The sequence below is a fragment of the Chenopodium album genome, chromosome 7, assembly GCF_948465745.1.
Source record: "Chenopodium album chromosome 7, dcCheAlbu1.1, whole genome shotgun sequence".
Classification (NCBI taxonomy): Eukaryota; Viridiplantae; Streptophyta; class Magnoliopsida; order Caryophyllales; family Amaranthaceae; genus Chenopodium; species Chenopodium album.
Genome location: NC_137840.1, coordinates 37258141 through 37279989, shown reverse-complemented (window position 1 = coordinate 37279989; position 21849 = coordinate 37258141). Strand labels below are relative to the sequence as shown.

The window sequence follows — 21849 nt, the reverse complement described above, 5'->3', positions numbered from 1 at the left end:
TAAATAAAGAATTGCATGCTTTTGTATTTACACTATGTTTGGATTGAAATTGTGGAGAAACTAGGGAGGGAAAGGGAGAGTTAGGGATATAAATTCTCTAATTTAGAGAAGACATAGGTTAAGGAAAGAGAAAGGAAATAGAAGGATTCATGTTCTTTTCTATTTTAATAAACCAAATCCCTCCATTTTTTGAGAGATTTGGATGGAAAAATAGAAGATTAATCTCTCCCTCCCCTAACCTTCCTTTCTCTTCTCTCTTTTTCCTTTCCCTTCACTATTGTCATCCAAACATAGTGAACACAATTTATTTTGCTTTATACGAAAAGCGTGTTAACTAAATAAAGATGGAAGGCGCATCGTCGATAAAGTAAATCATTTAAAAAGAATTTAGCATCTTAAAGATGAAAATACAACTATGTAGTGAACTGAATTTACACAGGAATATACTCAAATGTCAGGCATGATGCCACTTTTCACCACCTCCTAACCAGAGAAGTAAGCAGCTGCAGCACAAAACATCACTTACTTCGTATTAGCACTTTAGCAGCATTATATAGGCCCCAGAATTAAAATTAGAAAATTAAATGGGAATTATTTTTTTTTTTGCTCTTATTTTAATTAACACTATTTAAAAGTTTTATCTTGGGAAACGTGCAAGGGATTTTGTTGCTCAAAATAAGAACGGAGGTAGTATATACTAATAACAAACTAGTATGGAGTATATACAACATACCACCCCTAAACAATAGAGAAGTTAGGCTACATTTCCTAACGACGTAATAATTGCTGTTTCCTCAATCAACTTTACTTGAGCAATGCAAATAAAAAGCTTGCTCCTTTAAGCTTCGGTAAAAAACATATCCTCCTATTTACCATCCATGTAAGATAATGGCATAGATTTCAATTGTTATCCAAAATAGCGATTTTACCCTTGCTAAAGTCACTACCTGAAGTAGTGGTATTGGTCATGTAGGCTAAAAACCGAGGTTTAAAATCGATTGATTTATACTAGTTAAGAGACGGGCTGTGTGCAACAACCAGTGTCTTTGATCACCGTTAATGTAAATTGTAGAACAAGCAAAGACACCCCTTATATTGAAGAAAAAGCAATCACTACAACTATATGTAACCAAACCAGCCTCTTTGCTTCCAACTTTAAAGTGAGAAATTTTGTACATGATGTATATGAAACATAAATCACCACCTGAACTTTTATGATTTATGACTATCAGCCACATAGCCCAAGTGCCCAATCAGGCAATCATTGGCAGTTTAACATGCTTTAGTACTGAAATTTTCGTTGAAAGTTTGAAACTAATGCTCAAGGACTTTTATAGTACTGGCAACTCAATTATTAGAGTAACTTATCATGTTTATCAAATATTAAGAGCTCAACAAGGTGTTAATTATTAGACTATCAGCCACATAGCCCAAGTGCCCAATCAGGCAATCATTGGCAGTTTAACATGCTTTAGTACTGAAATTTTCGTTGAAAGTTTGAAACTAATGCTCAAGGACTTTTATAGTACTGGCAACTCAATTATTAGAGTAACTTATCATGTTTATCAAATATTAAGACCTCAACAAGGTGTTAATTAAAGCTAAGATCTGTTCAGAAGATATATGAAACTTAACATGATAGTGACATATATTTCCATTTGAAATAGCTAACAAAGTTTATGTAGGGGAAGTGTTTCATACCTCAAACAGTTCGAATGGACTTCCACGTCTGTACATATCATCTTTCTTGCTCTTGCCACTAGGAAGAATCCGGAACAAGAGTGTCCTCCAACCAATTAGCAGAACTGCGGTGCTTCCTAGAGTCACCAAAATAAAATTGGTGGGAGGAAAATGTGACGAAGTTAATGCGCGTATACCCAATCCCATCTGCCAAGGGTAAAAAGAAAAAAGCAATGAGAAGCAGAGTGTAGAGTACTATTTTTTTTTGACACAAGAGAGTGTAGAGTACTAGAACTAGAGAGAAAACAAGAATATGCATCTTTTAATTAATACATTCAAAATACTAGAACTAGAGAGAAAACAAGAACATGCATCTTTAAATTCTAGCTACATCTTCCAACTATGATTCTCCAGGTCAATTACAGCACTTTAGCAGTCTCCAAAATCCATCTTCAGCCAACTCTCCCCTTTTTTAGTATTTTGTATTAATTTTACCGACTGCTCTAAGTAGGACTAAATAAATTGAAGATGCAAGGGATTCAAGGTGAAACAGCAGGAGGGGTGGTGATAACTACTGTAACATGTTGCATGTTGATTTCAATATGACTTCAACATTAAAGCAACTGCTAACAAATGAACAAAAATTAGCATCAATATTCAATACTGCTATGAACAAACTGAGCAAAAACCATAAGCTATGGGTGGTACTAACACCCCCTATTACTCAGAGTTAATAATAACCTCACCATATCAATGCCTAACACAAATCCAACATAATTATATGGTGCTTGAAAAATAATTGGAAAATGTAGAAAGCTTTCCAGATCCATGCTGGATACTTAAACAGTCCCAATACTTCTGAAGTATCTCTGTAAAATTGGTGGCACCAATGAAATCTTCCAAGGAATGCATTGAAAGATTACAGGAACCACTATAAAGCAGATCATCTTACTTTAAAGCAAATAGAACTTTTACATGCATTGCTAATAGAACAGAATACAGGCACCTCATGCATGAGTATTGATGAAAACCTATGGATTTGTTGCGGAATCTGTATTCCCTTTCTCTAAGCCACCAACATCTGATACCCAACAAGCACCGCCACCTTCCTCACCAGCACCGCCCCACCAATGCTACACCCCAACCCACTAGTACGACGCACCACCCACGAACCCACCACCTCCCCACCAGAACGCCCCACTACCCCACCACCATAGCACCTGAACTCACCTCGAAACTGCCCTCACCCATCCCCAACCAACTCAATCCGCTTGAAATCGCCGCCACCCACCCCTAAACCACCGTTTCGCACCCCAAAACCACCATCTCTTACCCTAAATACCACCATCACCTAGCTTGAAACTCCCCCACCAACCCGGAAAGCCCCCAACCACCCTGAAAATAGCCTTACCACCTTGAAAACTAAACCTTACCACCTTAACAATCATCAACAACAACCCAAAACTCAACCCTAAAAATTTGGTGAAAAAATCAAGAGAAAAAAAAAAAATTTTATCATCAATTGTAGCTTTAAATAGTCACATTCAACTATGAAAGGTTCAGATTTGAAGTAAATAGTCAAATTTGACCTTTTAAACCTCAAACATGACCAACAATGGAGATTAAATAATAAGAGAGAGAATGCAGTAAAACATGGAGGGACAACAAGGTTGAAGAAGGTGTTGGCAGTCGCGGTGTGGAGGGTAGGGAAGGGGGTGGTGGTGCCGGCATGGCGGGCTGCAAGAAGCCTAATGGTGGTGGTGGAGTAAAGGAGAATGGGTGAGAAGAGGAGGTAATAATATTGATTCGAAAAAGAATTACTCCTTGGCATGCGAGGGTATTTCGGGTTTGTCAAATGTCTAATGTCCAAAAGTACTTTAGCTACGCATGCAAGAAATAGAAGGTAAGTGTCGAAAGTTGACCCGGGAACGTTCTTATGACACTCTAAGTCAGTGAATGCCCTTTCTAGAGGGAGAAAGTCGAGAGAGAATGAAAGATTAGAAATAGTTCTCATCATTAATCATTGGCTGCTATTGTACTTTGTGGCAAAGATGTAATTAATTAGACAAATTAGGGTGAATTCAGTACTTTATGATGATTAAGGATGGTGAGCTGGGTTATGGAGGGGTATTTTTGTCATTTGAGTCACATTGAGCTTAGGACATGGATTATGCCAAAAAAAAAAAATCATCTAAACATGTAACATGAAAGGGAGTTGCTTTCCTTTCCCTCCCTATCCTTTTCTTCATTCCATTCCCTTTACTCCATGTGAACCAAACAACCACTTATTATGCTCCTTTCCTTATTCCTAACGCACACATTCTCTAAACCTCTTCTTCCATCTAGACCTAACTATTAGGCAGGTTGGGTCAAAAAAGGGTCCTTGTATATTGTAAGTCGGGGGCTTCAAGTTCAATTGTGGGTTGTGAATGGTCATGCATTAAATAAGCAGAGAAAAAGAATAGAGGAGAAAGACAAAAGTAATTACACGTGAATACTGAATATGAAACTATACATGTAATTATTTATACAATACATGTGAATATGAATGTTTTTACATTTTGTATCATTAAGGGATCCTTTTATCCTCGTATATATTAGAAGAAATAAGGGAAAGAAGAATTGGATGGAAAGACCAGGCTACAGGGTTGCCAAATGATCTAGGGTTTTGGTCAAGGTTAAAAGGTTTTTATTAGATGAGGCCTTTAATAAACATGGTCTTTATTGGACAAGGTCAATAAAAGGCCAAAAGTTTAGCCCAATATACGGTGAACCACTTTTGACCTTATACATGTAATTATTTTTTCACCTATTTTTACAAAAGTAATTACATGTTTCTATTCACGTAGTAATGCGTATTAGTGCAAATTTTGAATCAGCTTCACTAATTAAGCAAACAATAACTGGGAGTTTTTCATGTCTCCATCTCCAGCTTTAGATGTTTATATTAGCATAATATATAAAAAGAATGCCTCCTACCTTCAATAAATGACAGTTCCACTTTTTCAGATGCCCAAAAATACTTTTCAAGTTTCCAACAATAAGCTAGTGAATTTCATAGGTATATATATATATGTTTTTTATCAAAAGAATATGAAATGGTGAGAGACATTGCAATAAAAGAATGTATTTTTAACTTAAAATGTGACAACTACTAGATGGAAGAAAAGTTTTAGAAATTTCATCTGCAGAACAATTGAACTCTTAGATACGCAAAGAGATGATAAAGCGTAAAGCAACAGAAGAATCTTTTGATGATGGAATGGCAGGAATAAATATCGTTAAAGTTTTGCAGGACAAATCATGACCAAACCTCATGTTATATTGTCAAGCTAACAAGCATAGCAAAACTATTATTTACTCTTTCAACCTTTTCTAGGCAGTTCTACAGTTCTACACCATGCTTATGTCTTCGATATCTGTCATGTTTACATTTCGTCTTACTAAATATTGCCACTATTACATATTTAGGTCAAAACCAAGAGAAATTTTACATTATTCTAAGAAGAATCTTCAATTGTTGCAACTTCCTTGATTTCCCATATTTTGTCTTGTTCCTCCCTAAAAAAAAGCTAGATGATAAGATTTTTTTTTTTATTATATTTATTTAACCAATTCAAACATAATTTAAAATTTCAAAAATTGATTAGAGCACATAATTCCAGGTAACAAGTGCAACGTATCCAATTTCAACCCTATATGTACAATTAACAATTATATCTGAAAAATCTGCAAAAAATTCTTATACATTATACCCAAATATTGATCAACCACACAAATATAACAATATGAGCAATCATAGGGAACATCATTCTTTAGAGGACTTAAATGCTAAATTCCTGACAATGAGAGATGGATAAGCTCAAAAGAAAAACTTATTAATTTCTAATCCAATCTTATAAAGGCCCATATTCCATAGCCATGCCTATAGTAAGTTGCGCTCTTAGTTTTTAACCCCTGACCTTCGAGAAAAAATTAATTGAAATGAACTCAAGATCTGTTGATGAATTGTTAAGGTGGTAAGGTTTGTGGTTAATGATGAGTTTGAAAAACCAATATTTGTGGTTGATGATGAGTTTGAAAAACCATCTGGTGAGACAAAAGCGACATTAACTCAAGAAAAGAAAGATGAGTTGAAAGAAAATCAAACAGAGCATTATTTTTTATCAATGCAGGGTTAGATCGCGAAACATTTGTGAAAATCTTGAATGCAACCACATGCAAGGAAGCTTGGGATGCTCTTGAAACGATATTTAAAGGAGTTGGGCGAGTTTTACAAGCATTACGAGGTGAATTCAAAAATATTAGAATGATATATGTTGCATCTATTTTGAATTATTTTTCTCGTCTTTTGGCAATGTTAACCAACAGCAACAGAACGGAGAAAAGATTGAACATGCTAAGATCGTGAGAAAGTAATACGATCTTGCAATAAAGAATTCAGTCATGTATTACCTGCTATTGAAGAAGTATATGAACAAAGAGTGAAGAACAATGATGGACCAAGCGGATTTCGTGGACGGGAAGAGGTCGTGGTAACTACCAACCTCGCTACCAAAGTACCGAGAGAAATATTCGGCCATGGAAGAGGTTCAAACAGAGGAAGGAGTTTCAACGAACATGGTAAAACAAAAGACATTCAATGCTATAATTGTCATAAATATGGTCATTATGCATCTGGATCAAACAAAAGGATCAGGGAAATCATTTAATTATGCCGAATCATAAGAAAAACAATGAGAAAACTCTACATTGTTGCTATCGCATGAAAAAACTAGTAATCAACATGTAGTTTTTTGTTTTGGTGTTAGTAATCGCATGTGGGAGAAAAGAATTTTTAATTGACCTTGATGAGAAGTTTCAAGGTAATGTAAGTTTGGGAGATTCATCCAAACTAAAAGTTGAAAGTTAAGGAAAAATACGAATATTTCAAAAGAATGGAAATGAAAAACTCAGTTTTAATGTTTATTATGTGCCTATTATGAAAAGTAATATCCTTAGTGTTGAAAAATACGAATATTGCAAAAAAAATGGAAATGAAGAACTCATTTCTAATGTTTATTATGTGCCTAATACGAAAAGTAATATCCTTTGTACTGGCATTCTGGCAACTCCTTGTAAAAGGATATGATGTTCATATGGAGAGTAATATTCTTTTTCTCAAAGATAAAAGTGGAAGACTTATTGCTCAATCAAGAATGGCAAGGAATCGCATGTTTTCGCTACAACTTAACACTGAGGTACAAAATTGTTTCTATAGTGTTATAGAGAATGAGTCATGGAAATGGCATAAATGCTTTGGGCATTGCATTTCAATACCCTAAAACTGCTACAATAAAAAAACATGGTGCATGGGTTGCCTACCATGAAGATCCTAGACAAGTATGTGAAATATGTACGATGGGAAAACAAGTGAGACTTCCATTCCAGAAAGGTTATCATAGAGAGCGAAATAACCATTAGAATTGGTTGGAGCCAGTATCTTTTGGAGGTAATCGCTATTTTATTACCTACATTCACGATTATAGTAGAAAATTGTAGGTGTATATGCTGAAGGAAAAATCAGCTGCATTTGATATATTAATGCAATTTAAGGCTCGAGTACAGCTACAAAGCGGATATAAATTGAAAACACTAAGATATGTTAAAGGGGGTGAAATATATTAAAAAATTATTGCAAAGAAGCTAGAATACAACATTAGTTTACAGCCTCCTAAGAATCGAACAATTTTAGACATGACACAAAGCACCTTGAAAGACAAAGAGGATTTTGGGCAGAAGTTGTTGCATGAAAAACTTATATTCATAATTGTTGTCCTACGAAAAGTGTGAATGAGAAGCCAAATGTTGAACATTTTCGAGTATTTGGGTGCATAGCCTATGCTCATGTATCTTCATTGGATACAGTTCACAATCTAAAGCTTATAAATTATATAATCCAATTACTGGAAGGTTGATTGAGAGTAGGAATGTAATATTCAATGAAGAGAATTGAAAAAAGAAAAAGTGAAAATTGTGTTTGAAGAATATACTAATAGTACAAAGAAGCGTTGTTAAAAAAAAACTCAACCAAGGACTCCAAAAAATAATAATGATTCATCATCATCACCATCAACTACTAAAGGATTAGTTTCACCATAAAAAAACACTTGTTAAGATGAGAAGCCTACGCGACATTTATGAAAAGACAACTGAAGTTGAAGAAGCTGATTTATTTATTTATTTATTTATTTTTATTATTATTATTTTTTTTTTAATATGTAGACCATGAACCCATAAATTTTGAAGAAGCTTTTGAAGAAGTAGAATAAATATCGGTTATGAACAAAGACATCCACTCAACAAAGAAAAATCATACATGGGAGTTGGCTACATTGCCAAAAGGCCATAAGGCTATAGGTGTAAAATGGGTTTATAAGATTTAAAGAGGTGCAGATGGAAGTATTGATAGATACAAGGCAAGACTTGTAACAAAAGGAAACAAGCAAAAGTATGGCGTTGATTATGATGAGGTATTTGCTCCTATAGCTCATTTAGACACTATGAGAATGATGATCTCACTTGCCACACATCACAAATGAAAGATAGATCAACTAGATGTTAAATCGGCATTTTTAAATGGAGTTGAGGAAGAGGTTTATGAAGAACAACCAGAAGGTGTTGTCATCAAGGGAGAAGAAGATAAAGTGCTTCGGTTGAAAAAGGCACCTTATAGTTTTAAGCAAGCCCCACGAGCTTGGAATACACGTATTGATGGATACTTACTATAAAATAGTTTTATCAAGTGTCCATATGAACATGCTGTCTATGTGAAAAAAAAATGATGATGATGTTCTTATATAAGCTTATATGTTGATTATCTATTGTTCACTGTAAACAACCAAACTATGTTTGATGATTTCAAGGCAGCAATGTTTAAAGAATTTGAGATGACAGATTGTGACTTAATGAACTTCTTTCTTGGCATAGAGGTGAAGCAATGTGAAGATAGAATTTTTATTTCACAAAAGAAATATGCAAAGGAGATTTTTGAAAAGTTTAAAATGGATTCATGCAAACCTATGAACAATTCTGTTGCAACAGAATCAAAGATAACAAAAGCTGGAGAAGGAAAAGTAATTAATCTAACCTATACAAAAGTCTAGTTAGGAGTTTAAATATTTAACCATCACCGTATTGTACATGGTGTAGGGCTTATTAGAAAATACATGGAGAGTGACACCTAAAGAATCGCATTGCAAGGAGAATGTAAAGTATATTAAAGGTACCTTAGATTATGGGATGTTCTATTACTTTGGAAATGGAGCAAAATTATTTAATTATTCTGATGTGATTGGCTGGAGATCAAGATGAGCAGAAAAGTACAACTGGGTATGTATTTTATCTAGGTTCAACTGCTTTTACATGGAGTTCTAAAAACAGCCAATTGTGGCACTATTAAATTGTGAAGCTGAATACATAGCAGCTTCGTCCGCAGTTTGTGAAGCATTATGGTTGACAAATCTCTTACAAAAATTTGGTCATACTCAAGAAGGATCTACTACAGTATATGTTGACAATGTGTCAGCTATAAAACTTTGGAAAAATCCAGTAAAACATGGGAGAAGCAAACTTATTGACACAAGGTTTCATTTTCTTCGAGATCAAGTAAAGCAAGGAACAATTGTGCTAGAGTATTGTAATACACTAATACCACTAAGCAAGTCGGCAGATATATATGAAACCCCTATGATGAAACCTTCAAAAAGTTACGAGAATTACTAGGATTCTAGAATGAAAATTAAAGTTTAAGGGGGTGTATTGAAAACCATAAACTTTAAATTAATTAGGGAATAACTATTATTAGATTGCTAATGTTAAAATTTGATTAAATTAGTATGAGGTTGATAATGAGAACAATTTTCATCCTCTATATCTTTTGTAATATAGAAGTTATATGTTGTGTTTAATATCATTGAAATATGTCTAGTAAGAAAAAAGAATAAGAGAGATATAAGAATTTGAAGTTTTATATGTGAAGAATTATATCAAAGAGAAGTGTATAAGGTTGTAACCTAGTTGTATACCTCCATATAATCCTTATTGTTATTTGAGTTAGCAATTCATAAAGTGTATAATCCCTGCATATTTAATGTCTCTAACTACAAATACAAAACTAAATAAGATTAATTAAGTGAATAACCTAACTTAATTAATTAATAATCTTCCACCAATTAATTCGGAGAGGGTGAGGGTAATTTCGTGGTTAATACGATAGGTTTTGGTCTTTGTATTAATGGGGGTTTTTGGAATATTCTAATGTAGTCATATGTGTTTTAACTACCACAATTTTCAAAATGGACGGCTGGAATTATTTGTTTTTTGATTTATTTTTAATGAGTAATTTCAATTAAAAATCATTTTTTAATTATTTTAAATATATTTTTAATTTCCAGAAAATTAGTTTACAGTACTTCGATTTTTTTTTTCTTCTAATTTAATTACTATTTATTATTAATCAAAATAAAAAGTAAACAAAATTCAAAATTACAAATAGTTCATGATACACATTAATTTGCGATCATTAATCATGATACACATTAATTCATTTCATTTACAGCGTGTTTCATCTATTAATCGCTGCTCATCTGTCATAGATCTAATGGTTTGTTGAGTTTTCGAAATTTTTTTGCAATTTGAGTTCCTATTCGATTACTCAACAAGTATAAGAATTCTTAGATTGACAAAAACAAAGATAAATCCACGAATGTTGGCCTATAATGTTAGACGATAGGTATAATGATGGATTATGCTAGGCATTGAATAGGAGAAGACATCCTTTTTTTTTTTTTTTTTTTTTTTTTTTTTTCCGTCACAACTCCTTAGTTCGATCCGTAAAACTATTCGATTTCTGTATTAGATTTGTTTGTGTGTTTGGTGATGACATATAATATAGTTGGTCATTACCTAAATAACTGGATTTATTGGTTTAATTTGGACGACCCAAATTCATTTTGGTCATGTCAATGTTAATCTAATATTTATGGTTACACTTCCCTTTTTTTTAAATAAAAAATCGTTCCCTTTTCTACAACATCATGCCATTATCAACACTATCCCCAACTGACCCAACAAAATAAAAGTAAAAGTAAAAATAACTACTATATAATACAAATCCTATTTTTAGGGGATGATTTAACACAATTTTAGGCGTGAGCAATTAGGATATATCATTTCCATGTACGTAAATAATTTTATGACATGTATAATTTTTTTTTTTAAAAAAAAAATGATATATATAAGGATATATATTTAAACATATATCAAATATCGACATCCATAAACTTTTTATTTATTTATTTTTTTTTATTCAAGTTTCCTTATTTCTCTTAATTATGAAAAATGAATTTGGGTCGTCCAAATGAAACCAGTAAATGCGATTACTAAGGTAATGACCAACTAAAGTATATGTAATTAACAAACACATAAACAAATGTAACAAAAAAAAAATGGAGTAGTTTTACGGATTAAACCAAGGAGTTGTGACGAAAAGAAAAATCAAGTTGTCAATAATCCATTGTTATACCTATTGACTAATATTATAGGCCAACAATCGCAGATTTATCTTTGTTTTTGTCAATCTAAGAATCTTGTTGTGTCGAATTGGAACCCTTATTGCAAATAAAACCAAAAAATAAAAGAATTCTATGACATATGAGAAGCGATTAACGAAACAAATTAATGTGTATTATGAATATTAATCAAGAGATATAACATATAGATGAGTGGTTAATTTTGGTTGAACAATGAAGAACATGATGAACAATTATTTAATTTTGATTTTTGATCTAATGTTAATATTGATTATTAATAAATAATAATTAAATTAAAAAAAAAAAAGCAAATTTTCGTAATTATTAAAAAAATAATTTCTGGAAATTAAAAACATTTAAAATAATTAAAAAATGATTTATAATTAAAATTACTAATTAAATATAAATAAAAAAACAAATAATCTCAGCCACCCATTTTAAAAAATTGTGGAAGTCAAAACTTATATGACTACATTAGAACTTTCACTTTTTCTGGGTATTTAGATTTGTGGGGGTGGTGTTCGTGGGAGTGGTGGGTTTTGTCTAGGCGTATAGGAGATTCGTATGAATTAAATACGATGGTTTGTGTTGTAAGGTTTTGATGACTGTGAACAAATGATGATTATCTAACTAATATTTGTATTGAGATGTGCATAAACAGATCATGAACCATGAAGATAGTTAAGTACAAATTAGATCATTATTATTGAAGATGGTTACTAATGTACTATATATGGATTGTGTTTGAGTACCTAGGGTAATACAAAGAGAAGAAGTATATACATACAAATGTATTGTTAGACTTTACATGCAGTTCCTAAAAAGAATGAGAAGCAGTTCTTCGAAGGAATAACAACTCCCGAGTAGGAACAAGCAAAGAGAAGTTCCTTCTAAGAATAAAAGCTTTGGATTCCTCCGGGAAGCTTTGAAGGAGATGAGAAGTTCCTTAGATCGGAGTTGATGCTTCGCCAAAGAACCTTTGGAATCATGAAAAATGAAAATAGATAAATATTTTTCTAGGAATCATGTATGTTGGATAAGAAAAATTGTTAGGAACAAGTCTAAGTTGCTACATTGGAGCTTCGGTAAGGAACATAGAGTTGTTATTAACCAATTAGTCTAGAATTCGTTTATAGAAAAAACACGAGTTTGCATAGCACTAGAAATTAGTTTTCCACGTTAAATAGTCATTGACTTATATATTCTTACTTTCTAGGGAGTTAATTTTGAGTTAGTATTATTATTTATTAATAGATTTTATTTTATAAAACATAAGTTTTTAAAATAATATCAGAATCTTTTGGTAAAAAAGATAAATTATTTTCCTAGTTTCTAAGGATTTAGTTTTGACAAAAACTATTTTCTAAAATGATTTTATTTTTTAAAATAAAGTTCTAAAAATAAAATCTGGTTTTATTTTAGTCAATACTAGTTTTGGCCCCGTGCAATGGACATATTTATAAAGTATAATTTAGTAATAATAATAGTCAATTGATACAGAGTTAATTAACTTAAATAACTTATGTAACATTTTATTTTTAAAAATTAAATTTATTAATGTCTATCCTTTAAATTCTTATGTGTTATAAATATATAAATAAAATTTATTAAAAGAATTTTAATTTTTTTAATAGATTTTTTTTTTTTTAAAAAAAAACATTTTTGGAGGGAAAATTTTTCATAAAATTATGCCAAGTGTCCCATCCGGTGATTACTTTAGTATATAGTATAGATATCGCGGGAAAAAGAATTTCAAAGAGGTTACCTTAAATGTAGGAGTTTAGTTGAGATCCCGTTTATTAACGAAATGAATCTGAGGTATTTATAAAGTTAAATTGATAAACTGTTGATTGATGCTCCAAACATCACGATATAGTTGCTATTTTCTAGTACACATTGTTAATTAGTGAATGTCATGAACTTTGAATCAAGGGGGTATGTTGGATATATCGTGGGATTAGTGATTCAAAGTTAATTGTTGACTTTGCTTAAATTTAGGAATAAGAAGTTAGTGGTTAGTTTTTAGTTCCTAATTATTAGGATAGTAAGTTGCTACGTGAGAATATGGGGTTATGCATCCCTAATTTGTTTGATGTGCCTATATAAGGCTTTCATTGTAGTTTGATTAAAAATGGATTGAATTTAACTTTTATTATTCTTTCTCTTTTCTCATCTTTATTTATTATTCAACATGGTATCAAAAGCATCAGGTTAGATCCGGGGAAAAGGGAAGGGAGAGAGATGAAAAAAAAAAGAGAGAGAGAGAGTATTATAAAAAAAATCAATTCGAGTAATTAAGGAGACAAGCAACGCAGCTTGACCTCATTGTTTATGAGCAATAATTTTTTTCGAGTAAAATATTTTTTCTGAGTATGTTTTTTTGTGTTTAACCATGAAAGTAATGTTTAATGTGTGTTGATGGGTTCCCTCTTAGCCCATAAAATTGGATTTAATACAATCCTGTGAAAAAGAGGGCAAAAAAGTGTTTGAGGTAAAGATAGCATAATCTTTACGGGTGTAGAAGTCGTAATCAACGCAGAGACGATTTCCAATATAATACCAAAGATTTTTGTTATGATGCAAGGTGACATGGTCAATTGGAGGACAATGTCAAAGATAGTTAATGGAGAGATGTGCTCCATTTAATGTAAGTTGATGATAATATTCATCAACAAGATCGAGTTATATTGATGAGAAGAGCATCAATAAAAAAATGTCGACGTTTGTTTGTACGGAGAGAAGTGCTCCAACGATATTGTGTTAGTGATAATGTGCATCACAAATTAAAATGTCTAGCAAGATGTTAAAAAATTTGAAGAGGAAGATTGCAACCTTTTCCAAAGTCGAGTGTGCGGTTAAGTGTTTATGTTGAGATTGAGTAAGTCAAGTTAAAGTTGTAATCCATGGCAAAATAAAAATCGGGTGTTTAGCAAGAAGGCATGCTTTAGAGCAAAGGGGAGTGTTGATTGATGCTCCAAACATCACGATATAGTTGCTATTTTCTAGTACACGTTGTTAATTAGTGAATGTCATGAACTTTGAATCAAGGGGGTATGTTGGATATATCGTGGGATTAGTGATTCAAAGTTAATTGTTGACTTTGCTTAAATTTAGGAATAAGAAATTAGTGGTTAGTTTTTAGTTCCTAATTATTAGGATAGTAAGTTGCTACGTGAGAATATGGGGTTATGCATCCCTAATTTGTTTGATGTGCCTATATAAGGCTTTCATTGTAGTTTGATTAAAAATGGATTGAATTTAACTATTATTATTCTTTCTCTTTTCTCATCTCTATTTATTATTCAACATAAACGAGTTTATTATTTTAACTTATCGTTTTAAGGAAGTCTATTTTAAACTCCTATTTTCTAAGGAAAAAGAGGTTATTGAGCAAGTCGTGGAGCAACTAATTGACCCATTATTGTTGCTTACAATTAGGACTAGTTTGCTTTTCGTGGGCTTAAAGATTCGGACCACTCCTAATCATCAGGAACATGGGTAATTAGTAGGTTTTCTAATCTTCTATAAATAAAACATTATAATTCTTTCCAAAATGTCAAACTTTAGAGAGTCATCCAAATAATGTCTCACTTGAATGAAATAGTTTTCGTGAGAGATATATTTTGTCATCCACATTAACGAGTCAATTTTTTCAGATTCTAAGTTCCTTACATGTATCAAAGTGTCCAAAATATTAGTTTCATTCATTTGTCTTTTGTATGTATTTGAGAATTGTTCAAGGGTTTAAGTGGACTCTTGTAATGAGAAATTTAAAAGGGTTTGAGTGGACTCTTGTATTGGGGTGAGAACTTGAGTAAGTTCGTTGTAAAGGTTTAAATGAAGCTTGAGAGAAAGAGAAAGCGTTGAATGAAACTTAAGAGAAAAAGAATAAAAGATTTGAGTGAAGCTTAAGAGAAAGAGTAAGACTTTAAGTGAAGTCTTGAGTAAGAAGAAAGATCTTTAACGGAAGATCTCGAGTAGCAGCTATTTAAGGGAATAGTTGTTGGGAACATGAGTTATTGAGGAATTCCATAGGCTCTAGTTCCTTACAAGACGTAACTGAGTCGTTTGCCTATTTTAGTGGAATGTTTTGAGTCAAAATCCCTTGGGGTCTGAGGTTTTTCACTTTCTATTTGGCCTAGGAAGTTTATATCGTAAAATATCTCTTGCACTATTTCTCTACTTGCGTGCAGTTTCTTTTAATTCCGCAAAAAGTGACTAGCAAGCTACATACTTAAATTTACCCCCTCCCCCACCTCTTGTAGTATTTCATCTAAATAAAAACTTGGCTAGGTAGGAAAGGTGGGGTGGCTTGATAAGGTGGGCAAAGGTTCGGTGACTTGGCTAGGTTGGTGGTGAAGGCGGTGGTACAGTTTTGTTTTGTTTTTTTTAAGGGAGGATTTGGATTTGATTATTTATTAATGGCATACCTTCACTTTCTTAAACAACATTTAAGATTTTTTGACTTGGAGTGTGTGCAAGACCCCAAAGTTGCACATAATTTTTAATGAAGGTAGTATTCACATAGAATATGCAAGTAACAAGCAGTCACGTCTTAAGAATTACTCTAAAGATTCACCGAAGGATGTTGCTATAATTTTAAAAATATGCAAGTCAAATGTAGATTTTCGCATCACTCTGATATTGTAATGATTTTCATAATATGTGAGACTTATTAACAACTATCCATGAATATGTGACTGAAGATGATTTTCTATGTTATTCAATTGGAAATCTATTGTCACATATGAAGGCCAACATAAATCCATTAAGTGTTATTATATGCTAAATTCTATCGTGAGAGTTAACAAATTTGTGAATAAATAGTGTGAAAAAATTTAACTTTCAATAAATATCAGATATTTCAACAACAATTTGACATCATCAAAACATGGAGCTTTGAAACATATTCAATAAAATTTCATCACAAAAGAGGGGCAAGGACAATAGATTTGTATAGTTAAATGAAAGACAAAATGATCTTATGTTCTATTTTTACTGTGAATTTGCGTACATTAAACTAAATTATGAACAAGCAACTAAACAAATGTAACACTGGAACAGATTTGATAACACTAAAATGACTAATATCACCTTCCAAAGAGCTAAAATGTTGAATATCAGTAGAGCTGTCAAAAGCTGATCCAACCCGAAATACCGACCCTAACCCGACCTATTAACCGACCCGTCCGAACCCGAAAAAAATGGTGACCCGAACCCGACCTGAAACCAACCCTAGACCCGAGTTGACCCGAGTGTTTGAGACCCGAACCCGAACATTAACCGACCTAGAGACGACGCGACCCGAATGTAACCCGTAAATTATTGACCTGAACTGAACCCGACCTGTTCCTAACACGGCCTGAATTCAACCCAACCTATTCCTAACCCGACCCGAATTTAACCCGACTTGTTACAAACCCGACTCATATTTCAACCCGACCTATTACAAACCCGACCCGAATCAACCCGACTTGTTATTGACCCGACCCAAATTCAACTTAACTTGCTATCGTATCAATATGTATAGGTCGTTATCTCATGTTGGTATTGGAACGGAAATTGAATCCTAACTCTATTTCTTCTATATTTCACTTTGAATTTTAAGAGGTTAGTTTCAAAACATGTTTTTAGGGACAAATTTCAGGAACGAAACATGTTTTCCGCAAATTATTGACTTGAACCGAACTCGACTCGAACCCGAGAATGACCCGACTTGGAAATGACCTGACTTGATTATAACCCGCAAATTATTGACTTGAACGAGATTACCCGACTCAAACCCGACCCGTTTACCCGAATTGACAGTTCTAAATATCAGCAGTAAGAAGTAGAAGGAAGTATAAAGGTAAATATCGGACTTACTGGTATACCTACGGCCCAAGACTTGGCAACAGCAGCAACCGCCTTATTCAAACCACTCATCCCTCGACCATCCTCACTGTACCCTCCAAGGAAGTACGCACTTAGAAACCATCCTACATCACATTCAAACACTCTAGTTAATACCAAATTATCCAAACTCTTCAAATAACTCAAATGTTATTCTATCTTTCAAAAACTAGAAATCATCCAAACACTGCAAATGACTCAATTGTTATTCAAAATTACACAAACCAGCAATAAAAGGGTCAGCAGTGCGCAATGTTTCAGCCTCAAAAACAGGGAATCCATGGCTAAACCTTCCAATTGCAGCAAACAAAAGTATTGCCAATACATCCCCACCAGCTAATAACGCAACTTTCCTGAATATAATACAACACATTAAAAAAAGTGTTTAATATTTCGCAACATATTTATCACACAATCAAAGTTTAAAAAGCATAATCAAAACATGATAAATTAAAAATTGCTGAAATTTTCTTAATTTAATCAATAAAAAAAAAAAAAAAAATCAAATTTATAATAAGACAATGCTGCAACAAATACAATATGAAGAGGGAACCCAGTACGTATTCTGCCATAAACAAAAAACCCCACCAAAATTTAAATTATAAAGTAAATAAATAAACGAATTATCCCTATTTTTGAAAGGGGAAGAAGATGAAGGATTATCAAAGTATAATAATACAATACTGCAACAAATTCTATAAGAAGAGAAACCCAGTATGAATTATGCCATTAACAAATAAAACCCCACAAAAAATTAAATAAAAAAAGTAAGTAAATAAATGGATTACCCCCATTTTTGAAAGCGGGAAGAAGAAGAAGGCTTATCAAATTGAATAACACCTTCAAGAGGAACAGAATCAGGGCCAACAAAAACGGTGTCGTTATCAGGAGGGGATTGCTTGGTAACAGGAGAAGATGAATCGGATGATTTGGCAACAATACGAGGAAATCGAAGGGTGTGTTTGATTGAATTTGATTTGAGACTGCGTTTAGAGAAAAAGGTTGCAGTTGGATTAATGTGGGAAATTTTGAGAGTGTGTTTAGAGGAAACAGAAGATGAGATTGAAGATGAACAAGTGCAGCAGCTGCAGCATCTGCTGCTACTGTTGGGAACGGAGGCCGGTGCTTGGCTAAGTACCAGCATTTTGGTTTCACAGCTTCTTTTCAAGGTTGAAGCTCACCTCATATGTTTTTCAGAAGTGGAGAAGAGGATTTAGCGGTTGGGAATTGGGATTATATATATCTATATTATAATTGCAGATTCAATTCACTGCCGCTCTCCAAATCCCCAATACTTAAATCTTATGCATTTGAGTTTTTTTTTTTTTTTTTTTTTTTCAAACCAATAACTACCCAAGTTCCCATCCCACCATATTATGTATTATTTATATTTTAACTTAAAAAAAATTAATAAGGATAATAACTACCCTAATATCATATTTAAACAAAGCTGAACAAGTGTCGGCAGATTACTAATACTCAATAGAGTAGATTTGAACACAGCATTATAAAGCAGATCATACCACAAAAACTCTAAAAAAAACATGGCTTAAGTTACTACATCAAATCAACTTCCTTTTTTGAAATATATATATATATATTCTTATATTATATATTTAATTGTTTCTAATATAAAATATATCCCGTGCATCTTGCACGGGTACACTCTAGTGGCAATAATCAAGGGGTAATCTTGCGCCCAGCACCGTGCATTGCACCGCAGACGGTTAAATGAATAAACTAATAGGTTTATGCGGTCCGCATGTAATAATTTATGTAAGGTTATACTTTTTTTTTGACAGTAATGTAAGTTTATAGTTAGGGCTTGTTCTATTTAGCTTGTTTTAGGTAAAAAATACCCTTGTTCTATTCAGCTTGTTTTAGGTAAAAAATACTCTATCCATGTGAACCAATTATAGGGGGTCATGTGTTAAGCATAGGCAGGTTCATTTGGGCCAATTGCCAGCTGACACTAGGGGTGTTCAAAAAAACCCAACCCGTTTGACCCGATCCGATTATCCAATGACCAGCAAAATACCCGATGACTATTTGGAGAGTTTTTCAAAAATTTCGGGACGGGTACCTGACCCGGTAAAACACTCGGGGTTACGGATCGGTTCATGAGCCGGAGTATGGGTGACTCGGGTACCCGTTATTACCCGATGGAAAAAAATTACAGCTCTAGTCCAGTAAACTTAGGGTTATTAAATTATTTTTCACTCCCAGCCGTCATCTCAAATTTTTCACTATCTCCCTCTCTCTAATCTGTCTTCTCTCACCAACGGCTCTGTACAAGATATGTTCACTGCAATTTTCAAGCAAGTCTACCAACAGTCTTGAAATATACAAGCTTTTGCATGTTGTACTTCGTTCCCTTTATAGTCCTCTACTCCTCTCTACATCAAACAGTAGGTGTTTGATACAATTTATTTGTGATACTTTGGGTGTTATGATAAGGATTGACTTAATTATTACTTATTTCTTAGCTTCCTAATGTAAGGGTATGTTCTCTTCCGTTGAACTTCAGTTCAGTTCAGCTCAGTTTAGTTCAGCTCAGTTCAGCTCAGTTAATTTACGTCTAATGATATTGCTAATGATATAAAGCCAAATTTCATTCTTTTAACCTCTTATTACAACGACGACGACGACGACGACAACAACAACAACAATAATAATAATAATCAATAAGTAATAAATAATAAATAATAATAATAATAATAATAATCATCAATAAATAATAATAATAATAATAATAATAATAATAATAATAATAATAATAACAATAATTATAATAATAACAATAATAATTGAAATAATAATACTAATAATAATAATCAATAAATAATAATAATAATCATCAATAAATAATAATAATAATAATAATAATAATAATAATAATCATCAATAATTAATAATAATAATAATAATAATAATAATAATAATAATATGTACATTTGTATATACACATATGTATAGTAATAAATAATCAATAAATAATCAAAGATCACTAATGCGTAGTTAAAAATCACTAATTAATAAGTTCAGTTCAGTTCAGTTCAATTCAGTTCAGTTCAGTTCAGTTCAGCTGAGTTCAGTCAATCGGAACAGACCCTAATTATGATTAGTTGTTTCTTATAACTTCGATTGTTTCTATAATTATATTAGGCGGCTACTTTGATATTGGGTAAAACATACTTCCTCCATTCTTTATTACTTGACCCGCTTTGACTTTTACACTATTCACCACTTCTCCTTTGACCGTCTTTTGTGAATAATATGTAAAGAAAAATATATTCATGTATGATCTTTTTGGATTTGTCTCAATAAGTACTATCATAATATATAACTTTTATAATTTTAACTTATGGAGAATTTAAGTTATTGATCGTTAAAGTTTTACATTGACAAACGTGATAAAAGAAACAGATCAAGTAAAAAAGAATAGAGGAAGTAGTTGATATTAGTTAATCTATTTATTGATAAGTATGAAGTTAGATCTGTATGAAAATCTGACATTTTTGTAATTCAATTTAGTAATTAAAAGATTGGTATGCTAGTGTTCATGAATCTTCTTTTGTTAGTTGCAAAATATTTTACTGAGTTTGATTATGTTTACATGATTTTTTTTTAGAATTTTTTTACATGGAATCGATAAATGATTTTGATATTTTCGGGTACCCTATGACCCGACCCGAATAAACCGGGTACCCGACAGTCGGGTACCCGGTTTATTCAAGTTGGGACGTGGGCCGCCTTTTCAACTACCCGTAAGTGCGAGTACCTGAATAGTCGGGTACCTGGATTTGAACACCCCTAGCTGACACGTGTCAGCCTCAGATGCCTTCTAGAATTGCGGCCTTCAAGGTCCAATTCCCAAGAACGCCGCAAAACGGCGCAACCCACCAAATCTAGGTCAAATGACCTAAGAGAGGGCACGTTCCCCAATGACCCTATAAATAGGGAGATATTCCCTAATTTTGGGGCACATTCAATCATTTATTACACCTACCTTACATTCTCTCATATTAGAGAACACCTAATCTCGGAATCCGAGAAGATCTCATTTTATTTTCCGCATCTTTTCCTACTCACATTCAATTACTAACTTGACTGTCGGAGGCGGAGCTCTAACCACCAGGAGTCTCCGTTGTTTTGCAGGTACAGGTCGCGAGCAACCAGTTTTCGAGCTATAACTCTCCCGAGGGAAAAAAACACCCAAAACATTTGGCGCCGTATGTGGGGAGAGTACCTCAAGGATGGTTCAAGAGTCTGTACTACCTCCTGACCCTAAGGTTCATCAGCCGGAGGTCTTTACAGACTAGGAGGATGATGATCCCCAAGTCGAAACATACATGGCTAGAGATGGGCCATTCATCTCTAGGCGAATTCGTCCCAAAGATACTCTGGAACAAGGTGATAGCTAGGCGGGTACAAGCAGGCCCCCTGGTCAGCCGGAAGGGGAAACCCAGTCGGCAAGAGGTCAGGCTCCAGTCACCAAAGTCGAGCTCATAAAATTCATGACCAGTTTCAAGGGTGAGATCAAGGACCTGATTGAAAAGAAAATGGCTGGCACCAGTAAGAGTCAACCGGCCAAAAAGTCTCCTCAAACTGCGAGGAAGAAGTCAGTCAAGGACAAACAGCTTACTCCACACCCCAAGGAAAGACTGTGCCTGCCATTAACTGGTCGAAGATCCTTCTGCCCCAG

The 21849-nt window shown here is 33.2% G+C and overlaps 1 protein-coding gene across 3 annotated transcripts; it reads right to left on the bottom strand.

Annotated features, from left to right (window-relative positions):
• Positions 1-356: 356 nt before the first annotated feature.
• Positions 357-18428, bottom strand: LOC145641060 (uncharacterized). 3 transcript variants are annotated; one of them, XR_014115133.1, is made up of 5 exons: positions 17933-18425; positions 17370-17497; positions 17126-17230; positions 1702-1887; positions 357-503 (listed from the first exon to the last, which is right to left on the bottom strand). XR_014115133.1 is itself a non-coding variant. In XM_081692248.1 (5 exons), the coding sequence occupies exons 1-5, from the start codon at positions 18286-18288 to the stop codon at positions 474-476; spliced, it is 813 nt and encodes a 270-aa protein (XP_081548374.1). In that variant the 5' UTR covers positions 18289-18419; the 3' UTR covers positions 357-473. The 3 variants fall into 3 exon arrangements, 2 of the variants coding, with proteins under 2 accessions (XP_081548374.1, XP_081548375.1); XM_081692248.1 differs by having other exon boundaries at positions 17118-17230; positions 17933-18419; XM_081692249.1 differs by lacking the exons at positions 357-503; positions 1702-1887 and adding an exon at positions 4926-5241 and having other exon boundaries at positions 17933-18428.
• Between the last annotated feature and the right edge of the window lie 3421 nt (positions 18429-21849).